This window comes from Pteropus medius, unplaced genomic scaffold (genome assembly GCF_902729225.1).
Source record: "Pteropus medius unplaced genomic scaffold, Ma_sr-lr_union100, whole genome shotgun sequence".
Classification (NCBI taxonomy): domain Eukaryota; kingdom Metazoa; phylum Chordata; class Mammalia; order Chiroptera; family Pteropodidae; genus Pteropus; species Pteropus medius.
Genome location: NW_024344378.1, coordinates 44,866,323 through 44,892,661, shown reverse-complemented (window position 1 = coordinate 44,892,661; position 26,339 = coordinate 44,866,323). Strand labels below are relative to the sequence as shown.

At 46.5% G+C, this 26,339-nt stretch overlaps 1 protein-coding gene across 6 annotated transcripts; it reads left to right on the top strand.

Moving 5' to 3' along the window:
• The first annotated feature begins 1,576 nt into the window (after positions 1-1,576).
• On the top strand, positions 1,577-24,358 carry TBATA (thymus, brain and testes associated). 6 transcript variants are annotated; one of them, XM_039872041.1, is made up of 10 exons: positions 1,577-2,052; positions 12,086-12,142; positions 13,485-13,720; positions 15,691-15,846; positions 16,731-16,810; positions 18,084-18,257; positions 20,197-20,278; positions 21,038-21,182; positions 22,807-22,856; positions 23,917-24,121. In XM_039872041.1, the coding sequence occupies exons 2-10, from the start codon at positions 12,096-12,098 to the stop codon at positions 24,000-24,002; spliced, it is 1,056 nt and encodes a 351-aa protein (XP_039727975.1). In that variant the 5' UTR covers positions 1,577-2,052; positions 12,086-12,095; the 3' UTR covers positions 24,003-24,121. The 6 variants fall into 6 exon arrangements, with proteins under 6 accessions (XP_039727975.1, XP_039727976.1, XP_039727974.1 ...); XM_039872042.1 differs by having other exon boundaries at positions 1,580-2,052; positions 18,087-18,257; XM_039872040.1 differs by lacking the exons at positions 1,577-2,052; positions 12,086-12,142 and adding an exon at positions 12,363-13,153 and having other exon boundaries at positions 18,087-18,257.
• Positions 24,359-26,339: the final 1,981 nt, after the last annotated feature.

Sequence of the window (26,339 nt, the reverse complement as noted above, 5' to 3'; positions counted from 1 at the left end):
CAAGATAGAGGGGGAAAAATCTCTACTTTTACAGTAATTGGCAAGAGACCTAAAGGTTATAAAAGGGAATATGACTTAGGTACTCCCAGAACTCTGGACAACTCATTCAATTGTTTCAAAGTTTTATTTTTAAATTGAAATATACCATATGTGTAGACAAGCTTGATGAATATTCACAGCATGAACATCAGTGTTCAGCACACAGATAAAGAAACAGAGCATTGCCAGTTCAATTGTTTTTTAAATAAATGCAGCTGAGGACTGGATGCAGCTGGTAAGCCTCCTGTCTGAGACCTCAGGCCCTTGTAGGATATAGTACTTTGATCTTTATCCAGAGAGCAGCAAGCGGCCATTGAGGTCATTTTAATTAAGGAGCCAACTGTATCACGTTTATCTTTTAAAACAATCACTCTGTAGAGTATGTAGAATGGCTAGGATAAGATCCAAATGGGCAGACTAGTTACAAGGCTTTTGCATTCATCTAAGCAAAGAATGAAGACGGTTCTAGGGTAGAATAATGGCATAAGTTTAGAAGATGGACTCTTGGAAAGTGAGATAACAGATTAAAACCAGATTCCCAGAGACACAGGCTACTATGGCTAGCAGGCTTTCATGTGTGCTTTCAAGCTAGGATCCTCAGGGGAGAAGTCACATTCGTAGCTCAAGGCAAACTAACCCATATCTAGTGAGCTCTACCTTTAATGTGTTACAGCAGTATTGGGGTACTTCTCCCTTAATCATAGGATTCTTTCTGACTTGATGTTTTTCCCAAAAAGTAGAGTTGGTTGCAGTACTAATCAACGGAGTGGTTGCATGCTGCTGATGCTTTTTCTATCTACCTTCATGTTATGGGTTGAATTATGTCCCCAAACAATTCATATGTCAAAGTGTTAACCCACGGTACCTCAGAATGTAACCTTATTTGCAGATGGGGTCACTGGAGATATAATAAGTTAAGATGAAGTCATACAAGAGTAGGGTAGACTCCTAATCTGATATACCTAGTGTCCTTATAAAAAGGAGAAATGTGGACATAGACATGCACACAGACAGAATGTCACACAAAGATAAAGGCAGAGATTGAGTGATGCTTTTACAAGTCAAAAAAACCACCAAAATGTGCCAAGAAACCACCAGTCTAGGGGAGAGGCCAGTCTAGGGGAGAGGCCCTCTCAACCCTCAGAAGGAATCAGCCTGGCAGTACCTGGACCTCAGACTCCTAGCCTCCAGAACTGAGACGATACAATTCCATTGTTCAAGATACCTTGTTTATGGTACTATGTTACAACAGCCCTACCAAAGCAATACACCTAGATCCCCAAACTAGCCCCAAACTTCACTAGGCTGACAAAGGAGGAACAGAAAGGGCAGGGTAAAATGACCATTCCTCAGCAGCCTCATGTCCCCTCTGAGCATCCAAGTATCAGAGCTGTTGTTGGGGTGGTGGAGCCTCCAGAAGCCCTAGGGTCCACTGCCAACTGGCTTCCTGGCGGGCAAAAGCAGCCTGAAGCTAGATCTGTTAGAGGGAACTGCCACATTTAGTTTAAGGGTGACAGATGTTGCAAGGGGCACTGGAGAGGAACCACTTACTCAGACATATTTTAAATGCCTACTTGTACTATCCACTTTCCAAGTAATTCAAGTATTTCAAATATTTAAAGCATTTCCACTGGCTGCCCATTCAAACATCTAACTCAACACTCCCTGGTTATTGCATCATCATAGAGCCAATTAAACTCATTTCATTTGAATATTCTTACAAGTCCCACCAATACACAAGTCATTCCAGTCCTACAAAGCAAGTTATTTACAGCTAGTAGTCCTACTTCTGACCAGCTATCCCCCTCCAGGGAAGCCTTACAAAGTTTCTAGTTGGGAACAAGTAGGCCCAGAAGGGATTGCTCAATGCTGTCTCAGGACACAATCTCACAACTATAAAAACAAGACAAATCCAAGGCCTAGTGGCAGACAATCAGTAGAGGACATGTATGAATAAAGATCAGCAGCTATTGTCTGGGCCACACCCCAGGCTATATGGAAAGCACCTACCTGGTAAGTCTTCCATAAATGATAACTCATAGTACCAATCATCTACCAATAGATATACTGATCCATGAATTAGATTATATCTGTAGAAGATGACTTCAAAAGGAAGACACCATAGTCAGCCCAATTAATTGAATGCTCTTCTTGAACTTGGCCCACAAGGCCCCTTATGATCAGCCACTGCCTCTCTCCACCTTCATCTCCCCTGTTTCCATATCACCCTAAGACTTTATGCCCCAGGCATACTTAGAGTGACCATATAATTTATCATCTAATCTGGGTCACTTTTGAGACTGAGGACATATTAAGTTTTCTGGGACAACAATCATAAACTGGACTATTCTGGGACTTCTAGTCTCCCCAATTGTATGGAACTACTTAAGTTCCCTAACATGCCACGGGTTCTTATATCCCCAAACTTTTCCATATGCTCTACCTTCTTCTTGGAACATCTTCTCCTCCCTGGTCTACTTAAGGCACACTCTATAGCCCACCCCTTTGTGGATCCTTCTCCAAGTCTTCTAGGTGGGCAAGGGCTCTCCTTCCTGTGTCCCCACTGTTCCTAGCACTTATCACATTCTATCTTAATTTCTCTGGCCACCCATAAGACCAAGTATTATACCTTTTCATCTTTGTGTTCTTTAGCCTACTTCATGCTGTAGGTACTCAAAAAGTATGTAAGTAATCAATGATTTTGTGATTAGTTTGGAGAAGAGGTAGGTGTGAGAACTAATTTCAAATGCCTAAAGGGTTGTTATCATAAAAGAGGGCCTAGACTTGATTTACATGACCATATGCTAGAACAAGAATATTGACTGGAAGCCTCAAGTTGATATATTTCAGTTCTAAATTGAGAAAAGCTTTCTAGCCAACAACACTGCACAGAAAACGAACAGGCAGCCTTGGGCATTAGAGAGCTCTTTGCAACTAGAGCTGTTTTGTTGACTAGCATTGTATGGGGCAAGGATTCAGGCATGTAGTGGGTGAATGGCCTGGATAACTACCTAAGACTCTGTAATTTATTCATTCATTCAATGAGTATTTACTGGGCACTAGGCATCACACCAGGAGCTTGATGAACTAGCATAAAACAAACACACCCATGTAAACACTATGCAGAGCAAGGCCCTGTGCTTGGTAATGAACAAGATAGATATAGCCTTTGACCTCTTGGAGCTTACAGGCTTGCAGGAGAGATACATGAAATAGTAAAAATTACTTGGTATTAAAAGAGAGTGTGACCAATGTTTATAGCAACATTATTCAAAGTGGCCAGGACATGGAAGCAACCGAAGTGTCTTATGACAGATGATTGGATAAAGAAGCTGTGGTACATATATACAATGGAATATTACTCAGCCATAACAAGAGATGAAATACTGCCATTTGTGACAACATGGATGGACCTCGAGATAATCATGCTAAGCGAAATAAGCCAGAAAGAAAAAGTTGAATATCACATGATATTATATCTCACTTATATGTGAGATATAAACCTAAAAGCAACAAAGGAACAGGACAAATAAACAGAGACTCATGGACATGGACTATAGACTAGTGGTTACCAGAGGATAAAGGGTAGGGGAGGAGAGTGGAGGTAGATGGGGTAAAGGGATTCAAATATAGGGGGGTAGGGGTAAGGTTAAGTGGGTAAAGGGGATCAAATATATGGTAGCTGAAAGAAACTGGACTTTGGGTGGTAAACACACAATAGAATATACAGATGTCAAATTATAATATACACCTGAAAATTATATGATTGTATTAACCAACGTTATCCCAATAAACTTAATTTTTAAAAAATTGCAAAACAAACAAACAAATAAATAAAAGAGTGTGAATAGAGAGATTGGGGTAGGGGTTAGAGAAGAGGAACTTAAGTTGAAAAGGTATGAATGTAGGAAGCTTGTTGAGTTCTATACCTTAAACCTTTCTGGAGAGCTCAGGCTTCTTCTTTCTTACTTGATGCCTGCTCTTCCAGTCAGACAACCTTCCTGAGTGCTGGCTTAGACTAGTCCATACCTGTCGGCTCCAGAGCTGTGAGTCCTTCTCAGATGGCAGGTAACCAGGGAACTCTGATCATCCCAGGGAGACAGGTGTGTCAGCTACATAGTGTCTTTAGTCACACCCCTTTCTTTCTTCCCTTCTTCTCTGAAAGACCATCAGAAGAATAGTTACACACACAGACTTTGGGACAATAGAGACATGGGCAATGCCATGGTAGGTGTACCCAGGAGCCTGGTAGAGACTCAAACTCTCAGAGCAGCCAACCTTCAACAAAGCACCCAATAGTATGAGCCACAATCCAGAACTCCATGTACAAAACACAAAAGACAGCAGGTGAGACAAGGGGCATGTGATCACAGGATTTTCTCCTCTATACTGATGAAGAATAGCACCAGGATAGTACAGCAGCCATTCAAGAAATGTTTGCTTGGTTTCACTAAACAAATTTTTAAAAATACCATTCATGAAGCCTTCACTATGGGCCAGGCACTGTGTTGGATGAATACATATGCATCATCTTATTTAATCATCAAACAGCCCCATAAGATTTGCAGAATTATTATCCCTATTTTACAGATGAAGAAACTGCGGCTTAGAAGTTATCAAAACATATCTAGGGTTATATATGTAAAGAATGGTAGGCCTGAGTATCTTCAGAGCCAGGGCTTCTGCCCTCTGTTCTTTAAAAACTTTCGTGGAGTTAAATGAAATCCCAATAAAGCAAAGTGGGTCAAAATGAGCTACCCTCTCTGAACTCCAAAGGCAGGTGATAAAGCCCTCAGCAAAGTAGCATTTTAGCAGGAGAGGAATTGAAAACTTGAGTTCACAGTGTAGGCAAAGTAAAAAGAAAAACAATGAGGTAGAAACAACTTTTTATTACTCATATTACAAAATAATAATCTAATTATAATTCATATGCCTATATAAAGAGGACTAACAACCAACAGGAAAATGGGCAAAAAATATGAACAGAGATCACAATATACACAAATAGCACTTAAACATATGAAAAGATGTTCAACTTCATTCTTTAAATAAATGCAAATTATAGCTAAACAAAGGTAGCATTTATCTCCTATAAACTTGAACAACTTGTGGGATGAAACTATTATGGCCTCGAATGTATGCTATATCGGAAAAGAAGGAAACTGAAAATCAATGACTTAAGTATCCATTTCAAGAAATTATAAAAAGAATAGCAAACTAAACCCAAAGAAAATGGAAGAAAGGAAATAAGAGGACCCAAAAACTAAACATTGTTTCTCTGGGGGAAAAAAATACCTAATAAAATTAATAACTCTTGGCAGGATTGAACAAGGAGAAAGAAGAGGGAGAGAGAGAGGGAGAGGGAGGGGAAGGGAAGGAAAGGGAAAGGAAAAGAGAGATAAAGAATAAACAAATTTAGTCCAATATCAGGAATAAAAAAGAAGATATCACTATAGTCTTTAAAGACAATGCAAATATATGGCCTATGCTATAAACTTGTAAATATAGATGATATAAAAAATTCCCAGAAAAACATAATAGATGTCAACACCAAAATAATTAGAATTATCCAACAAAGATGTGTATTGCAGCCATGATTAAAAAAAAAAAAATGCTTCAGTGAGCAGTTAAGAACACATGCGAAATAAATGGAAGAAAAACTACACATACATTTGACACTTTAGAAAAAACAAGAACTAATTTCTTTAAAAAATATAGACAGCTTACCCAATTTGAAATAGATCATTTGAATAGTCCTATAAGTATCAAGGAAATTGTCTTCATAATTTAGAAACTCCCAAAAAACAAATCTCCAGGTCCAGATCATTTCACTAGAAAAGTCGAGCAAACATTTAAAGAAAAAATACGTTTTAAACTATCTCTTCCAAAAAGTAGAGAACACTGCCTAACTCATTTTATGAAGCTAGCATTAATCTAATACCAAAACCAAACAATGAGAGCAAAAAATGGAAACTACAGACCAATATCCCTCATGAACATAGAGGCAATAATCAACGAAATGTTAAAACTCAGAAGTACATAAAAAGAATCATACACTATGTTTGAGTGAGGTTCATTCCAGAAATGTAAAGTTGTTTCAATATTTAAACATCAGTCAATGTAATCCACCATGTTAACAAGTTAAAGAAGAAAAATTACAATTATATCAAGCACTTCATAAACAAGTACTTGACAAAATTCAACACCCATCTATGATAAAGACTCTCAGAAAAATAAGAACAAAGGGGAAGTTCCTCAACTTGATAAAGAACATCTACAAAAACCTTACAACTAACATTATTTTTAATGGTTAAAGACTGAATGCTTGTCCCTTAAGATCAAGAACAAGGCAAGGATGTCCACTTGCATCATTCTTTTTTCACCATAGTATTAGAATTTCTAGCCAGTACAATAAGACAAGAAAAGGAAATAAAAGGCATACAGACTGAAAAGAAAGAAATAAAACTATTTCTATTTGCAGATGATATTATTTTCCACACAGAAAATCCCAAGAAACCTACAACATATTTCCTAGAACTAATTAGTGAGTTCAGCAAGGTAGCAGCATACAAAACTAACATACAAAAATTTATATACTAACAATACACATATCAACACTGAAATGAAAAATACAATATCATTTACAATTGCTCCAAAAAACTTACTTAGGTGTAAATCTAATAAAACACGTACAGGGTTTGTATGTTAAAAACTATGCAATGCTGATGAAAGAAATCAAATATAAAAGATCTAAATATAACATGGAGAGATATAGCATACTCATGGACTAGAAGACTCAACATAGTAAAAATGTCAATTCTCCTTATATAGCCAGGTTTAACTTGATTTCTACTGAAATCCCAGCAAAAATTTCTGTAGACATGTAGATTATTCTAAAATTTATATGAAAAGGCAAAAGAACTAGAATAGCAAAGACAATCTTAAAAAACAGAGCTGGAAGTCTATGATATTGTGATTTATAATAAGAAATATATATCTGGTCTTCATCCCCCTCCCTAGTGCAGAGCTCCTAAAATCTTTGGAATTTCCTAAGTGATTAGAGAGATAAAGGTCTCTTTTGTTATTCATAATATGCCCCTTTCAACTACTGGGTTCGCATTAATTAGGTTACTTTTAATTGGGTTGCCAGGGAAACCTTTCGGCCCTACCTCCCATATCAGGGTAGGGGAGAGGGGATGGAGATTGAATCAATTACCAACGGCCAATGATTTAATCCATCATCTACATAATGAAGCCTCTATAGAAACCCAAAATGATGGGATTTGGAGAACCTTCAGAGTGGCGAATGCATCCATGTGCTGAGAGAGTGGAGCACCCCAGCTCCACAGGGACAGAAGCTCCTGACTCGGGACCTCTCTGGACCTTGCCCTATAAACTCTTCATCTGGCTATTCATCTGTATCCTTTAGAATAGTCTTTATAATAAACATAAGCACATTTTCCTTGAACTTTCTGAGCCAGTCCAGCAAATTGTCTAACCCAAGGAGGGGATCATGGGAACTCAATTTATAACTGGTCAGTAAGTAGTACAGGTGACAACCTGGACTTGCAACTGGTGTTTAAAGTAGGGGCAGTCTTGTGGGACTGGGCCCTAACCTCTGGGGTTTTATGCTATCTCCAGGTAGATAATGTCAGAATTGAGTTAAACTTGTAGGACACCCAGTTGGTCTTCGCTGGAATGGGGAATTGCTGGGCATGGGAAAAATTGCCATGTATTTGGCATCAGAAGTATTAATAGCAGAGGAGAAAATGAGTTTTCCCTGAAAAAGGCTTGTATCACTAGATATCAAGATATATTGAAAATAACAGTTATGAAGGGAGTACGGTGTTGGTAGAATGGTAAATAAAAGAGCACTGGAAAAGCATAGAGTGTCCAGGACAAGCCCACACAAATGGACACCTGAATTTTGATTAAGATAATACTTCAGAGAAGCAGGATGTAGATAGAGTTATAAATAATGGTGGTGGGTCAAATGGATATTTGTGTGGAAAAATATATATGGCTCTTGACCCCTATCTTACAGCATACACAAAAATCAATTCCAGAATAATCATGTCTACACGTGAAAGGTAAAACAGTAAATCTTCTGGAAAATAATATAAGAGATCACCTCGGGTAAGTAGGGAGCTCTTCGATAAGACACAAACAACACCAATCTTTAAAGACAAAATTAACAAATTGGGCAATGTTAAAGTTAGGACTTTCTCTCCATCAAAAGACTGCATTTGGAGACAGAAGAGCAAGTCACAAAGGGGAGAATATATTTGCAACACATATAACTAAAGATTTCTCTGATCATCAGTTCCCTCATCTGTAGGGTTAAGTGAGATAACTTAGCACAGTACCTGGCATGTAGGAAGTGCTCCATACATTTTTATATTGCTTCTCTTAGAACAGAGTCATCCAGGTAGGAAGAATCAAACTATTTCCAGGCAGACAGAGTCTCTCCTATTTTTGACACTCCACAAAGAAAGATTTCAGAAGGGTTTCCTCAGCCATTCTTTTATAAACCTTAAACCTTACAAACCAGTGTTGAGGGCATTCCCTCAGGTATCCTTTGTTCCACTGCATGTAGACCTGGTGGACAAATAATATAGTTGGAAGGGTTAAGAGGTGTAATGGGGAAGATGAAAGTGGGTGTTACTCTCAGCTGTGTCAGCTCACACAGTGGGATCTCAAATCAGCAGGAGATGCTGGTCGGGAGGGAAGAAAGGCCTCTCTTTTTTCAAACATAGTGTTATTTATCAAAATAGTCACCAAGATTCCCAGAAGCATGAAAAAGGGGTCTTTCAGAATGGTTTCAAAGGGGTCACCACCTTCCTGCTGAGACAGGCCCAGGAGAAGCCAAAGCTTAAATGGGGGCACATTCTGACCTGTGCAGTGGAGAAGCCCTTAGGGCAAAGCCAGGATCAGATGCCACTCCCCAGCAAGTCTCCACAGCGGTTTGAATCCTCATCCCTTAGCAAAGGACTTGAGTTTGCCTCTAGCTGTTCTCCTTCCTTTCCTTCCTCTGCAGGGAGAGGTCACAGAGTCCAGAAACATCAGGCCACTAATATGAAGCCAGGGGTACTGAGGATAAGAGCCCTGAATAGGCGTGCCCTCATCAGTTTGGAGGGCCAGAGGCCTCATTCCTAGGATAGCATCAAGTACTACGTGCAAACCTTTCCGTAGTTTACAGAGTTTGTTTGCACCTCTTGCAGCCTTGACCTCACCACAGGCCCATGGACCAAGCATTATCCTTATTCCATTTTACAGGTATCTGAGCTGAACCTCAGACAAATAAAGTTAATTACCCAAAGCAGTTCTCAGGCTACTGACCTCTCCCACTTTATAATCCCACCTTCATCAAGATAACAATAATCATATCATGATATCATTTTTGAGCATCTCTTGTGTGCCAGGCATATGACTAGGTGCTTCACTTCCATTAGCTCATTTGTCTTTCAGAAGGATCTCAGAGGTAGGTAGGGGTACCCCATTTTACAGGTTCAGAGAAGGGAATAATAAGAGATCATACTTGGTGACAGGCACTGTTCTAAACACTGTCATGTACCTTGAGTCACTCAGTCTTCCCAACAATCCTGTGAGAATAAGTGCAAGTATCATCTCTATTTCAGAGACACAGGAACTGAGGCTCAGAGACATCAGAACAGTGTCTAAGGACACACATCTAGGAAGCGGCAGAACTGGGATTTGAACAGAGCATTCTTAGCACTGTTCTGCATCTCTGGCAGGCCGCTTACCTAAGGTGATATCTAGAGAATTTCAGAATCTGTTTGAAACCCCTGCCCCACTGAAAACCCAGGCTCTTCCCACCCAGTGATCATTTACAGTAGGGCTAGAGGGAGGCTCTGGGTCATGTTGGAGGCCTTCTCCTCTCCATCTAGAAGATAGCTCTGTGCAAATCAATCCGCACACACAGGATGCGTGGAGGCAGAGTCCTTCATGGTGGCATCCTGCCCAGTAGGGCTGAGAAAGCTGGGACCCAGCATGGCCAACCTTCTATGCCAGTTTTTCCCTCTCTGCCTGCTGCTCGCTGGCTGAAAGCAGCCCCTGACTCTCATTCTCTCCCTTGGTCCCCATAGAAAGTGCTGACTGGGAGGAGGAGAAGGAGCTTGGAGGCAGAGGAGAGCCCTGCCTGCCCCTCCAGAAGGGGTAAAAGGAGCTGGGTGGGGGTGAGGAGAGGGGTGCAGGGGAGTGGTTCTAGAGTTGTGGGGAAGGGGTAACCTAGCAACCTCTGGCTCATGCAGTCACAGAGCAGACAGACTTGCCCACAGAACTGACAAGCCTTCCCTTTGACCGTCCTCTTACTCCTTCCTACTCTGGCAGCAGGGGCTTCTCATCCACATGCTATAGTGGGCACTTGCCTCGGTGAGTCCAGGGATCTTTCGAGGGGAGGAAATGGACACTACAGCCAGTCTCAGGCCAGGGGAGAGCTCAGAGGAGCCGATAGAGGGAAAGGGAAGTGCTGTCCCAGGATTGGTGTAAGCGTTAGGACCCCTTATGCCTGGCTGGCTGGGAGCCAAGGAGGAGAAGTAAGTGGAGGAAAAGGCAAACCTGACCCACTAGAGTCCCTGCTGACCTCTCTGCAGCAGTCGTGGGGTGTGACCCATTAGTGGCTTATAAAATCGATTTAATGGATGTCTAACATTTATAAAAGAAAACAAGGAGGATGAAAATATCAGTGTGCATCATACGTAGCAAGGGTGAGTATTGCTTTGGATACACTCGCTTCAGTTTCACATCCACACAGAAGCACGTGTAATACGTGTGTGAATTGGGTCATGATGCAAAAATGAGTTTCTTACTATGGTCACAGTCAAAAGCATTTGGAAGTCTCTGTTCTAAACAGTACCTTTTCCTGTAGACAGGTGGTTTGGGGCTTCCGAATGCTCTGTTGTCAAGCCTACAGCCTCTAAGTGCTCTAGAGTCCAGCCCCCGTCATCGGGGATGTCCAAAGTTTCCTTCAAAGGAAGCTCTGCCAACTTTTTCTCTTTAGAGAAAAGATCAGGAGTCTTTGGGTCAGGGTTCCTGGTTCCTTTCTGTGTCACCTCGGAGTCTCTCCCCTTCCCTGACCTCAGGCAATACTGTCCCATCCCTCCACCCTAACCTGATGAAAGGCTGGCTCTGGGGGTCTTTGGGGTCCCTTGAAGATTCTGTGACTCTGAGGGTTAATTCTCAGAATGCACTGATTTCCTGTCTCAACCTTAGTTCTGCCACTTGCAACCCCCAACATTTCAGCTATACGTATATGTATATATATTCTGGCCCATAGATTTAGATTAATCACTATTCTTGGCTTTGACTCCTATCATCTTTCATCTATGTCATTTAATTAGCTTATTGAATAATATAATGGACACCAGCAAATGCACCACCCCCAACCCAATAACTAGAATACCATCACTAATACATCTTATGTGCTCCTCTGCTGCTTGATCCCCCACCACCTGCCCTCAGAAATAGCCACTAGCTGAATTTCATGCTTAGCACTTTCTGGCTTTTTTTTTTTTTTTCTGTTTCAGCACATGTTGATGATCATTTTACTTGTTTTTGAACTTTATTTTTAAAAAGGACCTGAGGCTACATGATCTTTTGCAGCTTGCTTTCCTTGACTTAGCATTCTATTTGTAAGATCAATTTATGTTGTTGTGTGTAACTGCGGTTCATTCATTTTCACTGCAATATAACGTTCAGTTGTCTGAATATATCACAGCTTATTTATCCATTCTTCTGACATTGGACACTTGGCTTGTCCCCGGGTTTTTGCTAATTTGAATCATGTTAGTTTAAATAGTCTTACACATAACCCCAGTTGCACATCTGTAAGAGTAGCTCTGGGGTATATACTTGAGAGAGGAATTGCTGGGTGATACAGCATACGAATGTTCAATTTTACAAGATATTGCCAATCTTTTCCCCCAAATGTGTCTGTTCCAGTTTACATTCCCACTGCCAGTCTATAAGAGGTCCTGATATTCATCTTCAACACTAGTATTAAGTACACTGGTCTTTATTCTGTTAGAAACCCCACAATGGCTGCAGAGGTGAAAATACAATTGGCTGGACATCCACTGATGAGGTAAGGCATCACCTATCCTGCTGACAGAGGAGGTAGTGGGAGTGGAACAGGGTAGAAGACAAAGGTGGCCTCAGTGGAACTCAACAAACTGGAGGTCCAAGAGAAGTAGTTCTTCCTTTCCCTCCACTGTCATCAGCCAGGCCCCTAACGGGTTCTCAGGCCTGAGGTAGCACAGGTCACAGGCCAGGCCTCTCCTTGGGTGGGGAGAGGATGCGGTGGCAAGAGCCAGCACTGAGCACAGAAATTCCAGGGGTTTTCAGGGAGTGACTTCCTCTGTTACTTGGGGTTATGGGAGGCCAGCTAACTGTGACTTTCAGAGAAGGTTTGCTTTATTTCTTTAAGTCCCAGATCTCTTAGAGGCGAATCCAGGACGGAACAAGAAACTCAGGGGCCTGATCAGCAAAATCCTCAGAGGGTCCTGGGGCAGAACGCCTTGCTTAGCATATCCAGAATCCATCTATACTCCTCCAGAGGGACTCCCAGCCAGGGCCACCAGGAGAAGGGAAAGCAGACAACAAGCAGGCAGGTGGTCCCACCAGGCACCAGACAAAGAGCAACCCATTTCTGGATCCTTGCTGGACCGACTTTGACCTCTTCCTCCAGGGGCAGAGGCACAGCATCCTCAGGAGAGGGAAGGGGTGCAGGGTGGAGGACAGAGAACCTGAGACAGCTTGTCTCCAGCGAAGCGAAACAAGAGCTTGAAGCTTTCCAGCGGCATTGCAGCCCTCAGAGCTGCCTCATCAGCTCGGCATCTCCTGGGAAGGGCCCTCACAAGGAAAGGACTTGCTGATGTAGTCTGGCCTTGGCAGCCAGCTTTGGCCCCAACGCTTAGTCTGGGCCAAAACTGCCCCAGATGGCGGGGGCGGGGGAGGGGGGAGTGACAGCCTGTAGCTGGCTTCTCCTGGGCTGCCAACAGTTTGGCTTGGGGAGAGGCCCTTGCTGGGGTCAGCCCTCTTGCCCTGGAGGTGTATATAATGTGCCTTTGTTCCAACCAGGTATTTGGGTAAGTAGGTAGGTCAATGGCTTCTCTTTCTGGCTTTTAAAGATGCTTTCTGGGAGAAAATTGGAGTTCTGGGAGATTCCATCTGAGTTCTCTCAGATGGATCCTAGCTCCCTGCTAAAGAGCTATAGAAAGACAGAAGGCTTCCTGGGACTGAATTGTCTCGTGGGGAAGAACCCTGGGGGAGGCTCAGCTGTGGGGCTCACGGGTGGTAGAGAAATCCTGGAAACCATGTTTCAGAGTATCTCAGGAATGGACTCTGTAATAAGCACTGGGCTCTGAGCTTGGGTGGATGCTACTTCCAGGAGGCTCCATTAGCTTCTCCTTGACCCTCTTCTTCAGTCCAAAGGCTGAGCTGAAGCCTGAGAAGAAGTCAGGGCACAGGCCAAGAAACCACGAGGATGACGGACCACAGAAAGAACTGAAGGTCCCAGGGATCGTGGATTTCGAGGTGATCCGAAAGGAATTGAAGACCCCCAAGCCCCAAACCTCTGGCACCTACCGCTTCGGCCGCCTCAGTCATCACTCTTTCTTCTCCCGGCACCATCCCCACCCCCAGCGTGTGACCCACATCCAAGGTAGGGCTGAGGTAGGCCAGGGCCTGGCCAGTGGCAGTGGGGCGATATTGAAAATTGGAAAGGGAAGACCCATCCCTTGTTTCCAGGCAGAGGCCCCGAGAGAATGGATACTTGGTCAGGGTCACAGGGCTGCTTGGCCACTTGCAAGCACTTGGCCAAGCCGAGATTTGACTTGGGGGGCAAGTTATAAGGGCAGACCGTATATCCCTACGAGATGTCCCTTGCCACCAAATCTCCCATCTTATAAATCAGAAAAAAGGGATGAATGTTCGGCCTCAGAGCTGAGCTCCGTTCTCTAACTCAGGTCATTTCATCCATCAAGTATCTGTTGAGTATGAACTATGTATGAGTCAGACATTTTTTCAGATCCTGAGAATACAACGATGAACAAGACAACTTCTGCCATCATGGAGCTGACTCTCTGGTGGGGAAGGATAGGAAATAGCTAAGGTGTCAAGAGTGTGGTAAGGGCTAAGGCTATAGAGGGGAGAGCTGGTCGATAGCATTGCATCTGAGCAAAGAACTAAAGGAAGAGAGGGTGAAACAACCATGTGGATATCAAGGGGAACAATGTCCCAGGCAGAGGAACCAGCAAGTATAAGGGCCCTGAGGCAAGCATCTCGGCTCTGTTAGAGGAACAGCACAGAGGCCAATGTGGCTGGAGCAGAGGAAGGAGGGGGGAAAGGAGATGCAGCAGAGGGGCAATGGGGACCCCATCATATGGGCCTGAGAGGACATTGTAGTCATCCTAAGCCATCTCACTGAGTCAGGTGGGAACCCTTGGAAAGTTAAGAGCAAAGTGGCAGCAGTGATCTATGGGCCTCTGTTTAGGTGATAGCTTATACCAGGGAGGTAGCAGTGGAAGACTGAGTGGCCCTGCTCCAGAGACATGCAGAAGGTAAAGGCAATGGGATTTGTTGATTGATCCAAAATGGGGTGTGAGAAGAAGAGAAGGATCAAGGTTGACTCCCAGGTTTTTGGCCTGAGTAAACTGGAAAACTAGAGTTTCATCGGTTGTGACAAAGAAAACTTCAGAAAGGGCCAGGGGAGGGCGAGGAAGGAGATTGGGACCTGGGAGATGCAAAAATGTGACATCCAGGTAGAGGTACAGAGGAAGCAATTGGGGATGGAGTTCAGGGAAGAAATGCAAATGTGAGAGTGATTCAAGGAGGGATGGTGTTGGAAGTGGCACAGCTGCATGGGATTATCCAGGAGCCTGTGTAGATACAGGAGAGGAGAACCTGGAGACTGAGCTCCAGAACTCCAAGGCTAAGAGGCTGAGATGAGGAGTAAGCAGCGAGGAAACAAAGCGTGGCTGGTGAGCTAGGAGGAGCCAGGAGAGTGAACGGGTCCTGGCACCAGAAAGAAAGTATTTTAGGAAGGAAAGAATGAGCGACGATGTTAAGTACTAACCAGGCTGGTCCTTAAAGCCTGACTATCTAAATAAAATAATGTCACACAGACCTTAGGCCAGAAGGGTCCTCAAGTGTAAACCGCCTGCCACCACCTCCAGGCTACCCTGCATTCAGCCCTGGACAGGCTGACAGATGGCAAGATGTTTTATCCAGAGGGTCTAGCTAGATATCATTCCCCGTGGTTTGAGTCCAAGTCCCTCTTGTCACGGACTATGGCTTATTGTCCCCACCCCCAGGTGCCCCGGCTTACTTCTATATGCTTACACCTGCAATCACTGCTTTGTTGTAGAAAGCCAAAAAGACCTAGGTCTAGAGTCTCTGGAAGCCTGACTCACTGCATGACCCTGAGCACTTCCCTTTGCAGTCCATTCTAAGTGTCCCCAGGGGTAAGGTCTGGGTGGTCGCAGAAGCCCTCAGGGCTCTAATGAATCTATGAACCGTGGATACTGGAAGAAGTGGGGCCAGTGCTCTCCCTGTCCACCAGCCTCTTCCTGGCCTCCTAGAGCTCTTGGGGTCCAGCCATGACTCCTTCCCACAGCCTCTACCCCTTCGCAGATCTCACCGGGAAGCCCGTCTGTGTTGTCAGGGACGAGTTCTCTCTGGATCCCTTACTTCAAACTGCACTTTCATCCCACTATCTGATGGGAATGCCCACCATCTCTGTCCCCATTGGAGACCCACAGTCCAATCAAGACCCCTGGCTTTCTTCTGGTGAGTACTAGAGCCATAGACCCTCTGCCTCGGGCACCCTCTCTCCAAGGGCTGCCCCACTGGGGCAGGTGCCTGAGAAGGAATGAGCCTTAGGTCATAGGTTGGTGAGATCTGGTGAAGTACTTCGATTTTTCTTCATTTCCTTGAGCATCTGCAACTGCATTATTCCCCACCCCACGGATCCTCAGAAATGTGCCCCTGCTTGGATTTGAGGTGTTTGAGGAGTAATAACAAGCAGAGGATACACAGATTTGGGCAATTGTCGTGTGACTTACAGCTATAAACAGGAATAATATTGGAAATATTTAGTACTTATATGTTCGGGCACCAGCCATCAGAACAATCAGCCACAGAGAGCACTGCATCAGCATTCTGGAGGCCTCTGTGCTGCCAGATCTTAACCTTTCCTTTGGGGAGGGGGGGATCTTGGGGGAGGGGCCGGGACAGACTGCAAGGCAAAGAGGTTTGGAAGACTTGCTCAGTGCTCTGTAACAAGCTCTTTAGGGGCAGTTCGATATTTTAATAACTGGCGCCGCGTATCCACTGATTCTCAGCCCTGGCTTCAATTTCCTAAAAGAGACAAAGCAAGATTAAGCCACTCGCATCTTGGCACACATAGCCAAATGTTCTCCAGTGTCTCCCAGTAAGGCCACAGGCCAGGACATCATCAGACCCCTCCACACCTACTTTCCCACCCACCAATGGTGTGATACCTAATCCTTCTTCCAAGGGCACCACCTCCCCCTTTCTCTTTAAGATATGGGCGCAAGGCTGTGGGGAGAGGAGGCTCTTCCATTTACAGCCCTCCTGACACCTGGTGCCACAGGGAGGGCAAGGAGGAGGCTCCAGACATCAGTTGGCAGGATCTTGTCTCCTCCTCCCAGAGGCCTGGAAGAAGGAGCTGAAGGACCTGGCTTCCCGGGTGGTTGTCCTCACCAAGGAGAATGAGCCGAAGAACAAGGAGGTGAGTGCAGAACAAAGGAACTGACCGGGAAGAGATGAAATGGATCCTTCCCTTTGTAAGGAAATCCCTCCCAGGTCGGTTCAACCTGACCAGCAGAAGAGCTAGCCTTTATTGAAGCGATGCTGTCGGCACTGGGGAGGAGGGGCTGACGGATACCAGTTGAAGGGAGAGGGCCACAGTGAGGGCTCGGAGGGGCAGAGAACACACCCAGGTGGAGAAAGCCAAGAAAGTTCCTAGCATAGAAGTGAAGAGGGGAGGCACCCCAGTGGGGGCCTGCAGCACAACAACTCAGAAGCTAGGAAATGCGAGACGTCTTCAGAAAGCGGAGGACTGCAGGACAGGGTACAGTGGGCAGCAAGGGGGTAGAAGGTGGGAAGGGGCCAATTTAGAATGTGGGCAAGGCCAGCTCATTGTCATTTCTGAACCCAATGTAGTGTCTACTCTCACAAAGAGTTAGAGAATCACTGATGGTTTTTAAACAGGATGGGGTGGCCTCATGGGGGCTATTTGCTGACAAAGCACTAAAAACAAGTGGGAGGCAGCTTGAAGATAGTGGAATTGGTCCTAAGACAGGCCTGGTCCTTTGTGGCGGAGTCCCATCCCCCCCTTGTATTGGGCAGCAGAGTTCTTGTCCCTGCTCTGCAGCTAACTCACTGTGGTGCTCAGGGCAACTAAGCTAAACCCTCTGGGTCTCAGTTTTCTTATTTTTAGAATGGGAAGGATACTACCAGTGTTAACGGGAGTGGTAGGTGCTGGAGACCACAGACCTTGGGCCCACAGACTTGGCTTAGGAGGGTTTCACAGGGCTAAGAAAGGATGCCAAGCTGTGGGTGCAGCCGAGCTAAAAATTAAGGTAGGTTGTGGGGGCCTTGGCACAGGATACTGTTTTCAAATCTCTGATGGGCTAGGAGGAGAGAGGCAGCAGGGAGGGTCTGCCCAAGGAGGAAGTATGTGGCCAGCATTCAACTAATTTCCAGAAGTAAGAGCTTTGGCTTTATTGGAAGAGGCCCCCGCTGGGGAGAAGGATCTAAGGACAGGGTGGGGCTGGCCTGGTGGACTTCTCGGGTCCCTGCAATGCTGTGATTCCAGGAGAGGAGGTGATGGGTGCCCTGGAGATATGACCCAGCCTCTTCTCTTCTGGCTGCCTTCTCCCTCCTCTCCCTGCTCATCTCTCTCTCTCCCCCCACCCTCCTCCCCTGCCACCATCTCTCCCATCTCCCCCATCTCCCCCATCTCTCTCCTTGCCTGGAGAGTCTGGCCACTTTTCTCCCAGCAGAAGGAGGAGCCTCAGCGGGAGCAAGGGGCGAAGTATTCGGCGGAGACAGGGAGGCTCATCCCAGCTTCCACAGGAGCCTTGGGTCGCCGCAGCTCCCGCCAGGGCCAACGGAACTTCTCTTCTAACAGAGATGGAGTCCAGACCTCCGTCTTGCAGGACCAGGAGCTGCTGGTGAGACCCTGGGAAGGCCGGTGGCTGTGGCCCTATGGAGGCCCTGGTCTGAGGGCAGAGACCAGGGTAGTACTGTTCCCAGGCTCACAGCAGTCCCAACAAGGACTCGTAAATGGCTGTGAAGTGTGGCGTCTCCCAGCGATACTTGCACCTAAGACTGTAAGACTCAGAAACCCCAGACCTGGAAGTCAGGAGCCTGAATTCTAAGCCCCTGCTGCCTCCAGGTTTCTGTGTAAGCCTTTCCCACTTTGTTAAGTCCTTTCGCCTCTTGGGGTCTCAGTTCCACGATGTAGCCAAATTGGGAGCATGAACACATTATCACAAAGGTCTGTTCCAGCTGTGGCACTTGGTGAGTTAAACGGAGCTACAGCAGTGGAATTGAGAAGCATGGAGAGGAAGTATGTCCTCAGACCATACCCCAGTACATTCCACTATCTTGCCTAGTATGTCCTCAGACCACACCCCAGTATGCTGTCCCCTACAGCCTACAAGGCTGGTCCCAGTCTGGTGACCCCACACTCTGAGAGAGGTTTGGTCTGTGCTACAACAAAGCACAAAGCCCACCACCTCCATGTTCAAGTTTCCTCATCAAAGGCCTGAGATGAGTCCATGACTCGTTCCAGTGGGTTAAGGCATTGAAAGTCCCTGTTAAAATGCACACGTGTTCTCTAGAAAAAAGCCAAACAATGAGCCAGCATCTTGACACCTTCCCCTGTGACCTGTGCTTTTAAGCATGCTGTCCCTTTGGAGCCTTACAAGAATTCAGTGAAGTGAATAGAGCAGACAGGGCCTAAGACCCCCATTCCACAGATGGGGTAGGCTGAGGCCCTTCCAGGCAACATTCTGTGTCCCAGGTCTCCAGAGAGGGAGCAGCATAGCCAGGACTAGAACACAGTACTTTCTCCACCATAGGGCGGCCTCACCTTGCCTGGAAGTAGGTTCTCGGGTTCCGTGGGGAGGGGGCACAGGGCAGGTAAGTTGGATGCCAGGAATGGAGAAGGACCCTGGGGAGAGTGGGGGTGGGGTCGCCGTAGCGGGCGGGCACCTGGGGGCGAGGCTGGGCACCCTAGCAGGCATAGGCCTGGGAGAGGCCGGGCCTAGGCCCCCCTCTGACTTCCACCGGTTCAAGTGGGGTCTCCTGAAAGAAAGAACCCCACTTTCCTAGGATACCAGGTGCTCTACTCCCCATCGAGGGCTCCAACTCCAGCCAACCATAGACACAGCCGCCATCAGCATCCCGGCCTAGGGAGTCCCCATAGCCCATCCAAGACAGAGCTGGATCTTTTTCCAATGATCCTTGACTGGAGAATGCAGTGGGGAAAGGGCCCCGAAGCAGCAAAGATGGCAGAGGCTGAGGATGCGGCTGGGAGCAAAGCAGGCATGCTGTCCAGCTGTAAGGAGCCCCGAGCTGAGCAGTTTGCAGAGCCGGCCAGCCCCACCCCTCAGGCCGCCCGAGATCATCCCACCTCTTTGCTAACATCTCCAGACTCTGAACGTGGGAACTTCAGGGTGGGGAGGCCCCTGGGATCCCTGAAATCCCCACACCAAGGACTGGGGCATTCAGGACTCACTGCATCTTTGAGGAGCTGACTGGCCAGCTCTGACTGCCTTCCCAGTGAGGGACTTTGGGGATACAACCAGCCTCTGATTTTGAGGGTTGGTTCTGCCACAATCTCCCGCTAGGTGTCCTCCTCTCTCAAGGCCTTGGATTCCTCACCTGTCCAGTAAGGGGGTTAAAAATCTTCCTCCAGGGCTGTTGGGAGAGAAAGCCCTCTGTAAAATGCCAAGCCTCACACAGAAAAGAGCCAGGAACCATCGTGGGTACCAGTTCAGCCAAGCATATGGCTCTGGGATCCCACTTTGCGGGGGCAGGCACTTGTGCTGCCTGCTGGAACATGCTGTCCAGCACACTGACCCAGGCCTGTCTTCCTGCCCACAGATCTTGGAACTTCTATGTCAGATCTTGCAAACAGACTCTTTGAATGCTATCCAGTTCTGGCTACTCTACGCTCCCCCAAAGGGTAAGACACAGCCTTGTGCCCAGGTCCTCTGAGTGGAGGCTGCTGAGGGCCCTGTCTTCTGGTTCTATAGTACGCTCATGTCATTCAGCTCCCATGCCAGGGCCTGGGCCTTCTGCCTGGGCCTCTTCTCCTTTTTGAAGCCCAAACAAACCTTCTCCAGCCAGACAACATCGCTGCTCCCTCTTCCCATTCCTCAGATTTCCGTGACCCCACTCCTCAGAGGGGACCCTTTCTCCATACTGACCACAAGTCTCAGCACCTGGGAGGGACTTAGCAGACACAGCCTCTCATCCACTACTGTGGGAAATGCATGCACACACAGATGCAAATATACACACATAAGGACACACAGGTATATGCACATGAACACATGAATGGACACCCATACATACACTGGGACAGTAGGTAGAGAGTATGTCTAAGTGGGAGGGTGAGGAGTGATAAGAGCCAGAGAGCTGATTGGAGAAGGCTCCCTGACGGGGAGAATGAAGGGGAGGATGAGGGGGTGGGCCTCTTACAGGCTTCCCAGAGAGGGCGCAGTGTGTGGAAGACAGGTGAGCCAAGAACAAGGCACAAGGAGGGAAGTGGGGTCTCCCCGTGGGGCCCTGTGGGCAGAATGTGACATAATTAGAGAAAACTGCCCTGGGCCATGGTTGCCCAGAAAAGCTGAAGGCCTTGCTTCCTGACTGTCCCATTTAGGGACAGGATGGGGGCTGGAGTCATGCCCCTGAGGACTCTGTCCCCTGGCTGTGCTTACAGAGAAAGACTTGGCACTAGGGCTCCTGCAGACGGCAGTGGCTCAGCTTCTTCCCCAGGCTCTAGACTCCATCCCAACAGAACAACTCTTGCACCAGCTCCAGGAAGTCCAGGAACCACCTCAAGAAAGGGAACAACCACTCTACAGGTGGGCTTCACACTCTTTATCTGTCCCTCTTTTCTCAGGATGGCTCCTTCATGTTTAGCACCTGTCCTTCCAGGTGAGGCTAGTGGGGTCCAGAGAAGGGAGCCTAGTGCTGGTCAAAGCCTGGGCTGACTGAGCCTGACCTGGAGGAAGAGGTCAGCCCTCTCCTGGGACCCTCCAGTGCTACTCGTACTACTCAAAGGCCTACTTCTGCCAGACTAGACTCTGGCTGCCAGCTGTGGGGATGCCTGAGGGGGTGACCTGTGTCAGCTATAGCAAGACAGGGCTGAAGAAGCCATAGCTAGTCCTGCAGAAGCTCTTGGTCTTTGGGAAGACACAAGTAGAGAAGGAATGCTAACACAAGGCAGGCAGCAGTACCTTTATGTCGGTATTAAGGGTCCTGGATGACTAGAGAGAAAGAGATGCATTCCCAGTTGTGGAAAGGAAAGGTGAGGGAAGGCTTCAGAAAGCAGGTGAGTGAGGCCTGACAGTCAGCACTAGAACTTGCGATATTGTGTGCCCACTATGTCTGCCTGACACCGCTGGGTGCTCTGCATATTTCTAGTCCATACAACCATCCATAGAGGCAGTATCACCTCCATCTTACAGATGAGAAACTTAAGGCTCAGAAATAACCGAATGACCCAAAGTCACCTGGCTGGACAGCAAAGGAGCTGGGATCAGGCTTGGGCCTGACTGACAAGCCCAGCATTACTCAGATTTGTAGGAAACTTGTCAAAAGAGCAAATTATTAAAGTCCAAGACAGCAAGTGGGGTGGGGTTGGGGCAGGCATGGGATATATATTTTTAACAATCTCCCAAGTATTTCTGATGGAGCTTGGGGAACATGACTGGGGTGGATAGAATTTGAGTGAGCAAACGAGAGGGTGGGGAGTGTCAGGAATGGAAGTCAGGAATATGTACACTTAAGGGGATGTTAAGTTCTGGGGTGGTTGGAGCAAGGTGAGCTTGGCGATAAGGGGGCAGGGTACTTGTGTTTATCTCAGACTTATTGAAGGGCTGGGTGCTTGCTCTGGCCTTGTACTTGGTTGCTGCTGTTATTTTTCACTTTGGAAGGCCAGAGGAGGTACAGAGGAAGGGAGGCTTCACTGTGACCTTGATTACGCCACCTCCCATCTGTGAACCTCAGTTTCACCTCTCAAAAGCCCCTCTCTCAAAGTTGTAGGGAGAAAAATTGCATCAGGTGCATAAAAAGCCTTGCTGAAGTGTAAAGCTGATATCAGGTAATAGATGAAAATTATTCATGCTTGTAACTAATTCATTAGCGAAGCAGGGTTCTTCCCACACAGGGGAAGGCTTCTTGTCTGCTAGGAAGCAGGAGGCCAAAAGAGGACCTGGCAGAGGGCCAGTACGGTGGCCTCCCTTACAGCTTCTGGGACAGGAGGGCCTTGGTTTCCTGTGGCCACAGCAGGCAAAAGAGTCGCAATTGTCAGGGTCCTGCTTGGGGTGGGGCCAGTCACAGACGAACACTTGCTGGTTCTCTAGGAAGGTCAGCTTCTGCCTCTCCCTGGAGCACCTTCCTCACTTCCCCGCCCATCCTGCCACTTTGCTGTGGTGTGCTCCAGCCTGACCTTTCTGAGCCCTCTCTTCTTTTTGTGGGTTACAGCCAGTCCAAGAAGACGAAGACACCCTCTCTACTAAAAAGCGAAAAACCAGGTAAGAGTCCATGCAGCAGGTCACCGGGGGCTCACCGAGACCCATCCTGGCTGGATTCCTTAGCAGATTCAAGGCTCCTTGGAGACAGGTCTCTGCCCAAGGAAGCTGCTCATTTCATCCATTCATCCATTCATTCATTCTTTTATTCAACAGAAACTTATTTAGCACCTACGTGCTAGGCTCTGGGAATCCCTGCAGAAGAATTCAAACCATTTTCTGCTGTCATGGAGTTTACAACCTAGGGAGGAGGAGTGCAGACAACCAATAAAAACATCGGAGGGGGATAGGTGCTATAAGAAAAATAAAGCAGAGCGATGCAATAGGATTGGCAAGATAGGGAGAGCACTCCTTGGGCTGAAAGACAGGAAGGATTCAGCCCTATGCAAGGCTCCCACCTGCCTGGTGTGTTGGTGAAAGAGCAGGCCAGGGTGACTGGAACTTTGTGGGTTGGGTACAGTGATACGGAGTGAGTTGAGAAGAGTGGGCAGGGCTGGCCTGTATGAAAGGCTAAGTGTGTGGCCTCATGCAGAGTGCATGGGGTCACACTGGAAGGTTATAAGCAGGGTGTAGCAATACCCCTTTGGCTTCTGTGTAGAGAATGGACTCTTGGGGGGTAGGAGGGGATGAAGGAGATGAAGGAGGAGGCTGCTGCAGTCACCCTGGTGCCTTAGACCAGGGCAGGGGGAAGGGAGTAGAGGTGGAGGGGAGAGAAGACAGGTATCCACCATGTACATTATTCTGCCACACTAGACTGTAAAGTGTCCTGAGTGGCCAGTGGAGTGCCTGCATAGGGTAGGCACTTCATAGATATGTGTTACCTGAATGTAGAAAGAAGAGGGTGGTGTGGTGAGGCTCAGAGGAGGGAGTTGGCTCCTCCCACTCACCAGAGCCAAGAGCAGAAGGTGGGTTGACTCAGGTTTTCACACCTCTCCCTCTGCTCTTGCGCATTCGCCGGGAGCCTTCTGGGGAGACGGGTCCACCCAGGTCTTCTGGGCCCCTCCCAGGTAGGGACCCAGTCCCTCCTCAACCTCTCCTCCAGTTGTGTCTCCCCTTCTTCCAGAGCATATCGGGAAAGCACAAGTTCTCCGGATGCATTCAAGCCAGGACACAGAAGAGAAAGCATCAAAGCCAATGGCAGAGTGCTGAGGAGACAGTGGCGCCTTGCCCACCTTGCTCAAGGGCCAGCCTGGAGTTCAGGGTTGCTTCCGCCCCTATCTCCTCAACAGCAATATGTACTTTCCTATCACACACGGTCTATTAAAATGCCGTCTTCCCTTTAAGAGGACAGTTCCACCTCCTGTGCAGTAGGTCTGTGCTTGGATTGTTAGTTCCTGGAGAGGGGATGAGCTGCACAGAACCATTCCCACTCCCTTGGAGAATGCCCAATGCCACCCCCCAAGTGGGGCTCATCTGGTTCTTTTAAGTTCCAAGGAACTGAAGGGAAGATTGTGGTTGGGGTGGCCTGAGAAAGGGGCTCTGCCCTTGTGCCAAAACACATAGCATTCTGGGTAGGTTAGAGCAGAGGTCAGGAACACACAGGCCTCCTTAAAATAATAATCAATACCAATTGTTGAGTTCCTACTAAGCACCGAGGCAGGGACTTCAGTAATAGCTAATGATGAACACCTTAACTGACTCGAGAGAGTCAGGAGGCTTTGGCTAGAAATAAACGACAAAGATTTACTCAAGGGTCTTAGAGTTTGCAAACTGGAAACACAACTAGGCCATACCCAGAGTGTTCCTAAGGAGAAAGAAAAGCTGAGGGTTCTCATAGTAAAAAGCTCATTCAGTTCTGCATTCTTAGGCCTTGGCTTGGTCCAAGATGGTATTCTTCAGATGTGGTCAATGGAACATTTTCTTCTTGAGGTCATTGAGATGGTTAACTAAAGACTTGATGTATGTCCAGGCATTAACACACAACTCACTGATTCTTATCCAGATATTGACGCAGGACTGGAAAGTTCAAAAGTTTAAGTTCTCATAGTCAGTTAAAACAAGAGTAATTGTTTCCTCATGCCTCAGCCCACTTAATTTTAATAATTTAGCAGCCTGACTATAATAACTCCATTTTATTTCTTCACTCTATCTTCAAACACTATGTGAATTGTTCTACATACTTTGTGGTACTATATTTGATTCTCCCAAAAGCTCTATGAAAGAGTATTAATGTTATCACTCTCATTTTATAGATAAACAGACTGAGGCTCAGAAAGGGGCCACATAGTAAGTGGCAGAGCCCAGATCCAAACCCCATACGTCTGGTTCTAGAATCCCACTGTACTCTTACAAACAGCAACCCTCACCAAAAGTTGTGGTTACATTTCTGAAAAACATAAGGGTTAGCAAAATGATCATTGGCAAGATCAAGGAGGAAAGGGACATTACATAAATGTGACCCAGATGCATTGAGGGTGTCTCTATCCTTTAAGTTCTAAAGAAGATAGCCTTGACCCTCTGGAAAGTCCAATATTTTTCTTGAGAGTTCTACAAATTTCCTGAAAGGGGGAGGGAGGCACTGATGATTTGTAATGTCATGGTCACCTGCGGCTTTGAGTTCGTACTTCTACTGAGTTCAGTCCATAGATTGTAGCTCCTTTCCATACTTTCAGCCACTTCACATCAATTCAGATGGACTTAGTCCCTCCAGGTTTTCCCAAATATCCCACTCACACAAACCTTTGCATGCAGTAGGCTTCAGTCAAGATCAGGGGCTGGATGGGGATTTGCTGTGGATCCAGCAAACAGCTTCACAGTCAGTATTAAATTGCCTTGTTTTTTGAAGTCCTCCCACTGGGGATGTTTCCCTGGTGGCAGCCTCTCGTATAACAACTATGCCCCTTGCCATCTCACTTGCTTTCTCCTTCTCTGTCCTCGCCCCTGCCAACAGTTTGCCCCCAGAAAGCCCACATTTATTTTTTTCCAATTTTTTTTATCGTGGTAAAATAGACATCACACGAAATTCACCATTTTGACCATTTTTAAGTGTACAGTTAAGTGGCAATAAGTACATTCACATTATTGTGCAACTATCACTGCCATTCATCTCCAGAAACTCTCTTCATCTTGCAAAACTGAAACTCTGTGTCCATTAACCAATAACTCCCCTGTCCCCTCTCTTCTGAGTCCCTGGCAACCACCATTCTATTTCTGTCTCTCTGACTCTGACTACTCTAGATACGTCATATAAATGGAATCGTATATGCATACATATTTGTTCTTTTGTGTCTGGCTTATTTCGCTTAGCATAATACCCTCAAGGCTCATCCATGTTGTGGCAGGTATCAGAACTTCTCCCACATTTTCTTTTTATCGATGCGGCAGTTAGGCTTCCTCCAGACTCTCTTCTCAAACTCTCCAGCCCCACATTGCCTTGTCCAACCTCATCAAGGGGCTGAACTGAACAGAAGGTCTTTTTATGGCACTGGGTCCTTGTCCCTTGGCAGTTATGGTTATGAGAGTTTATCCCTCCTCCACTACAAATAA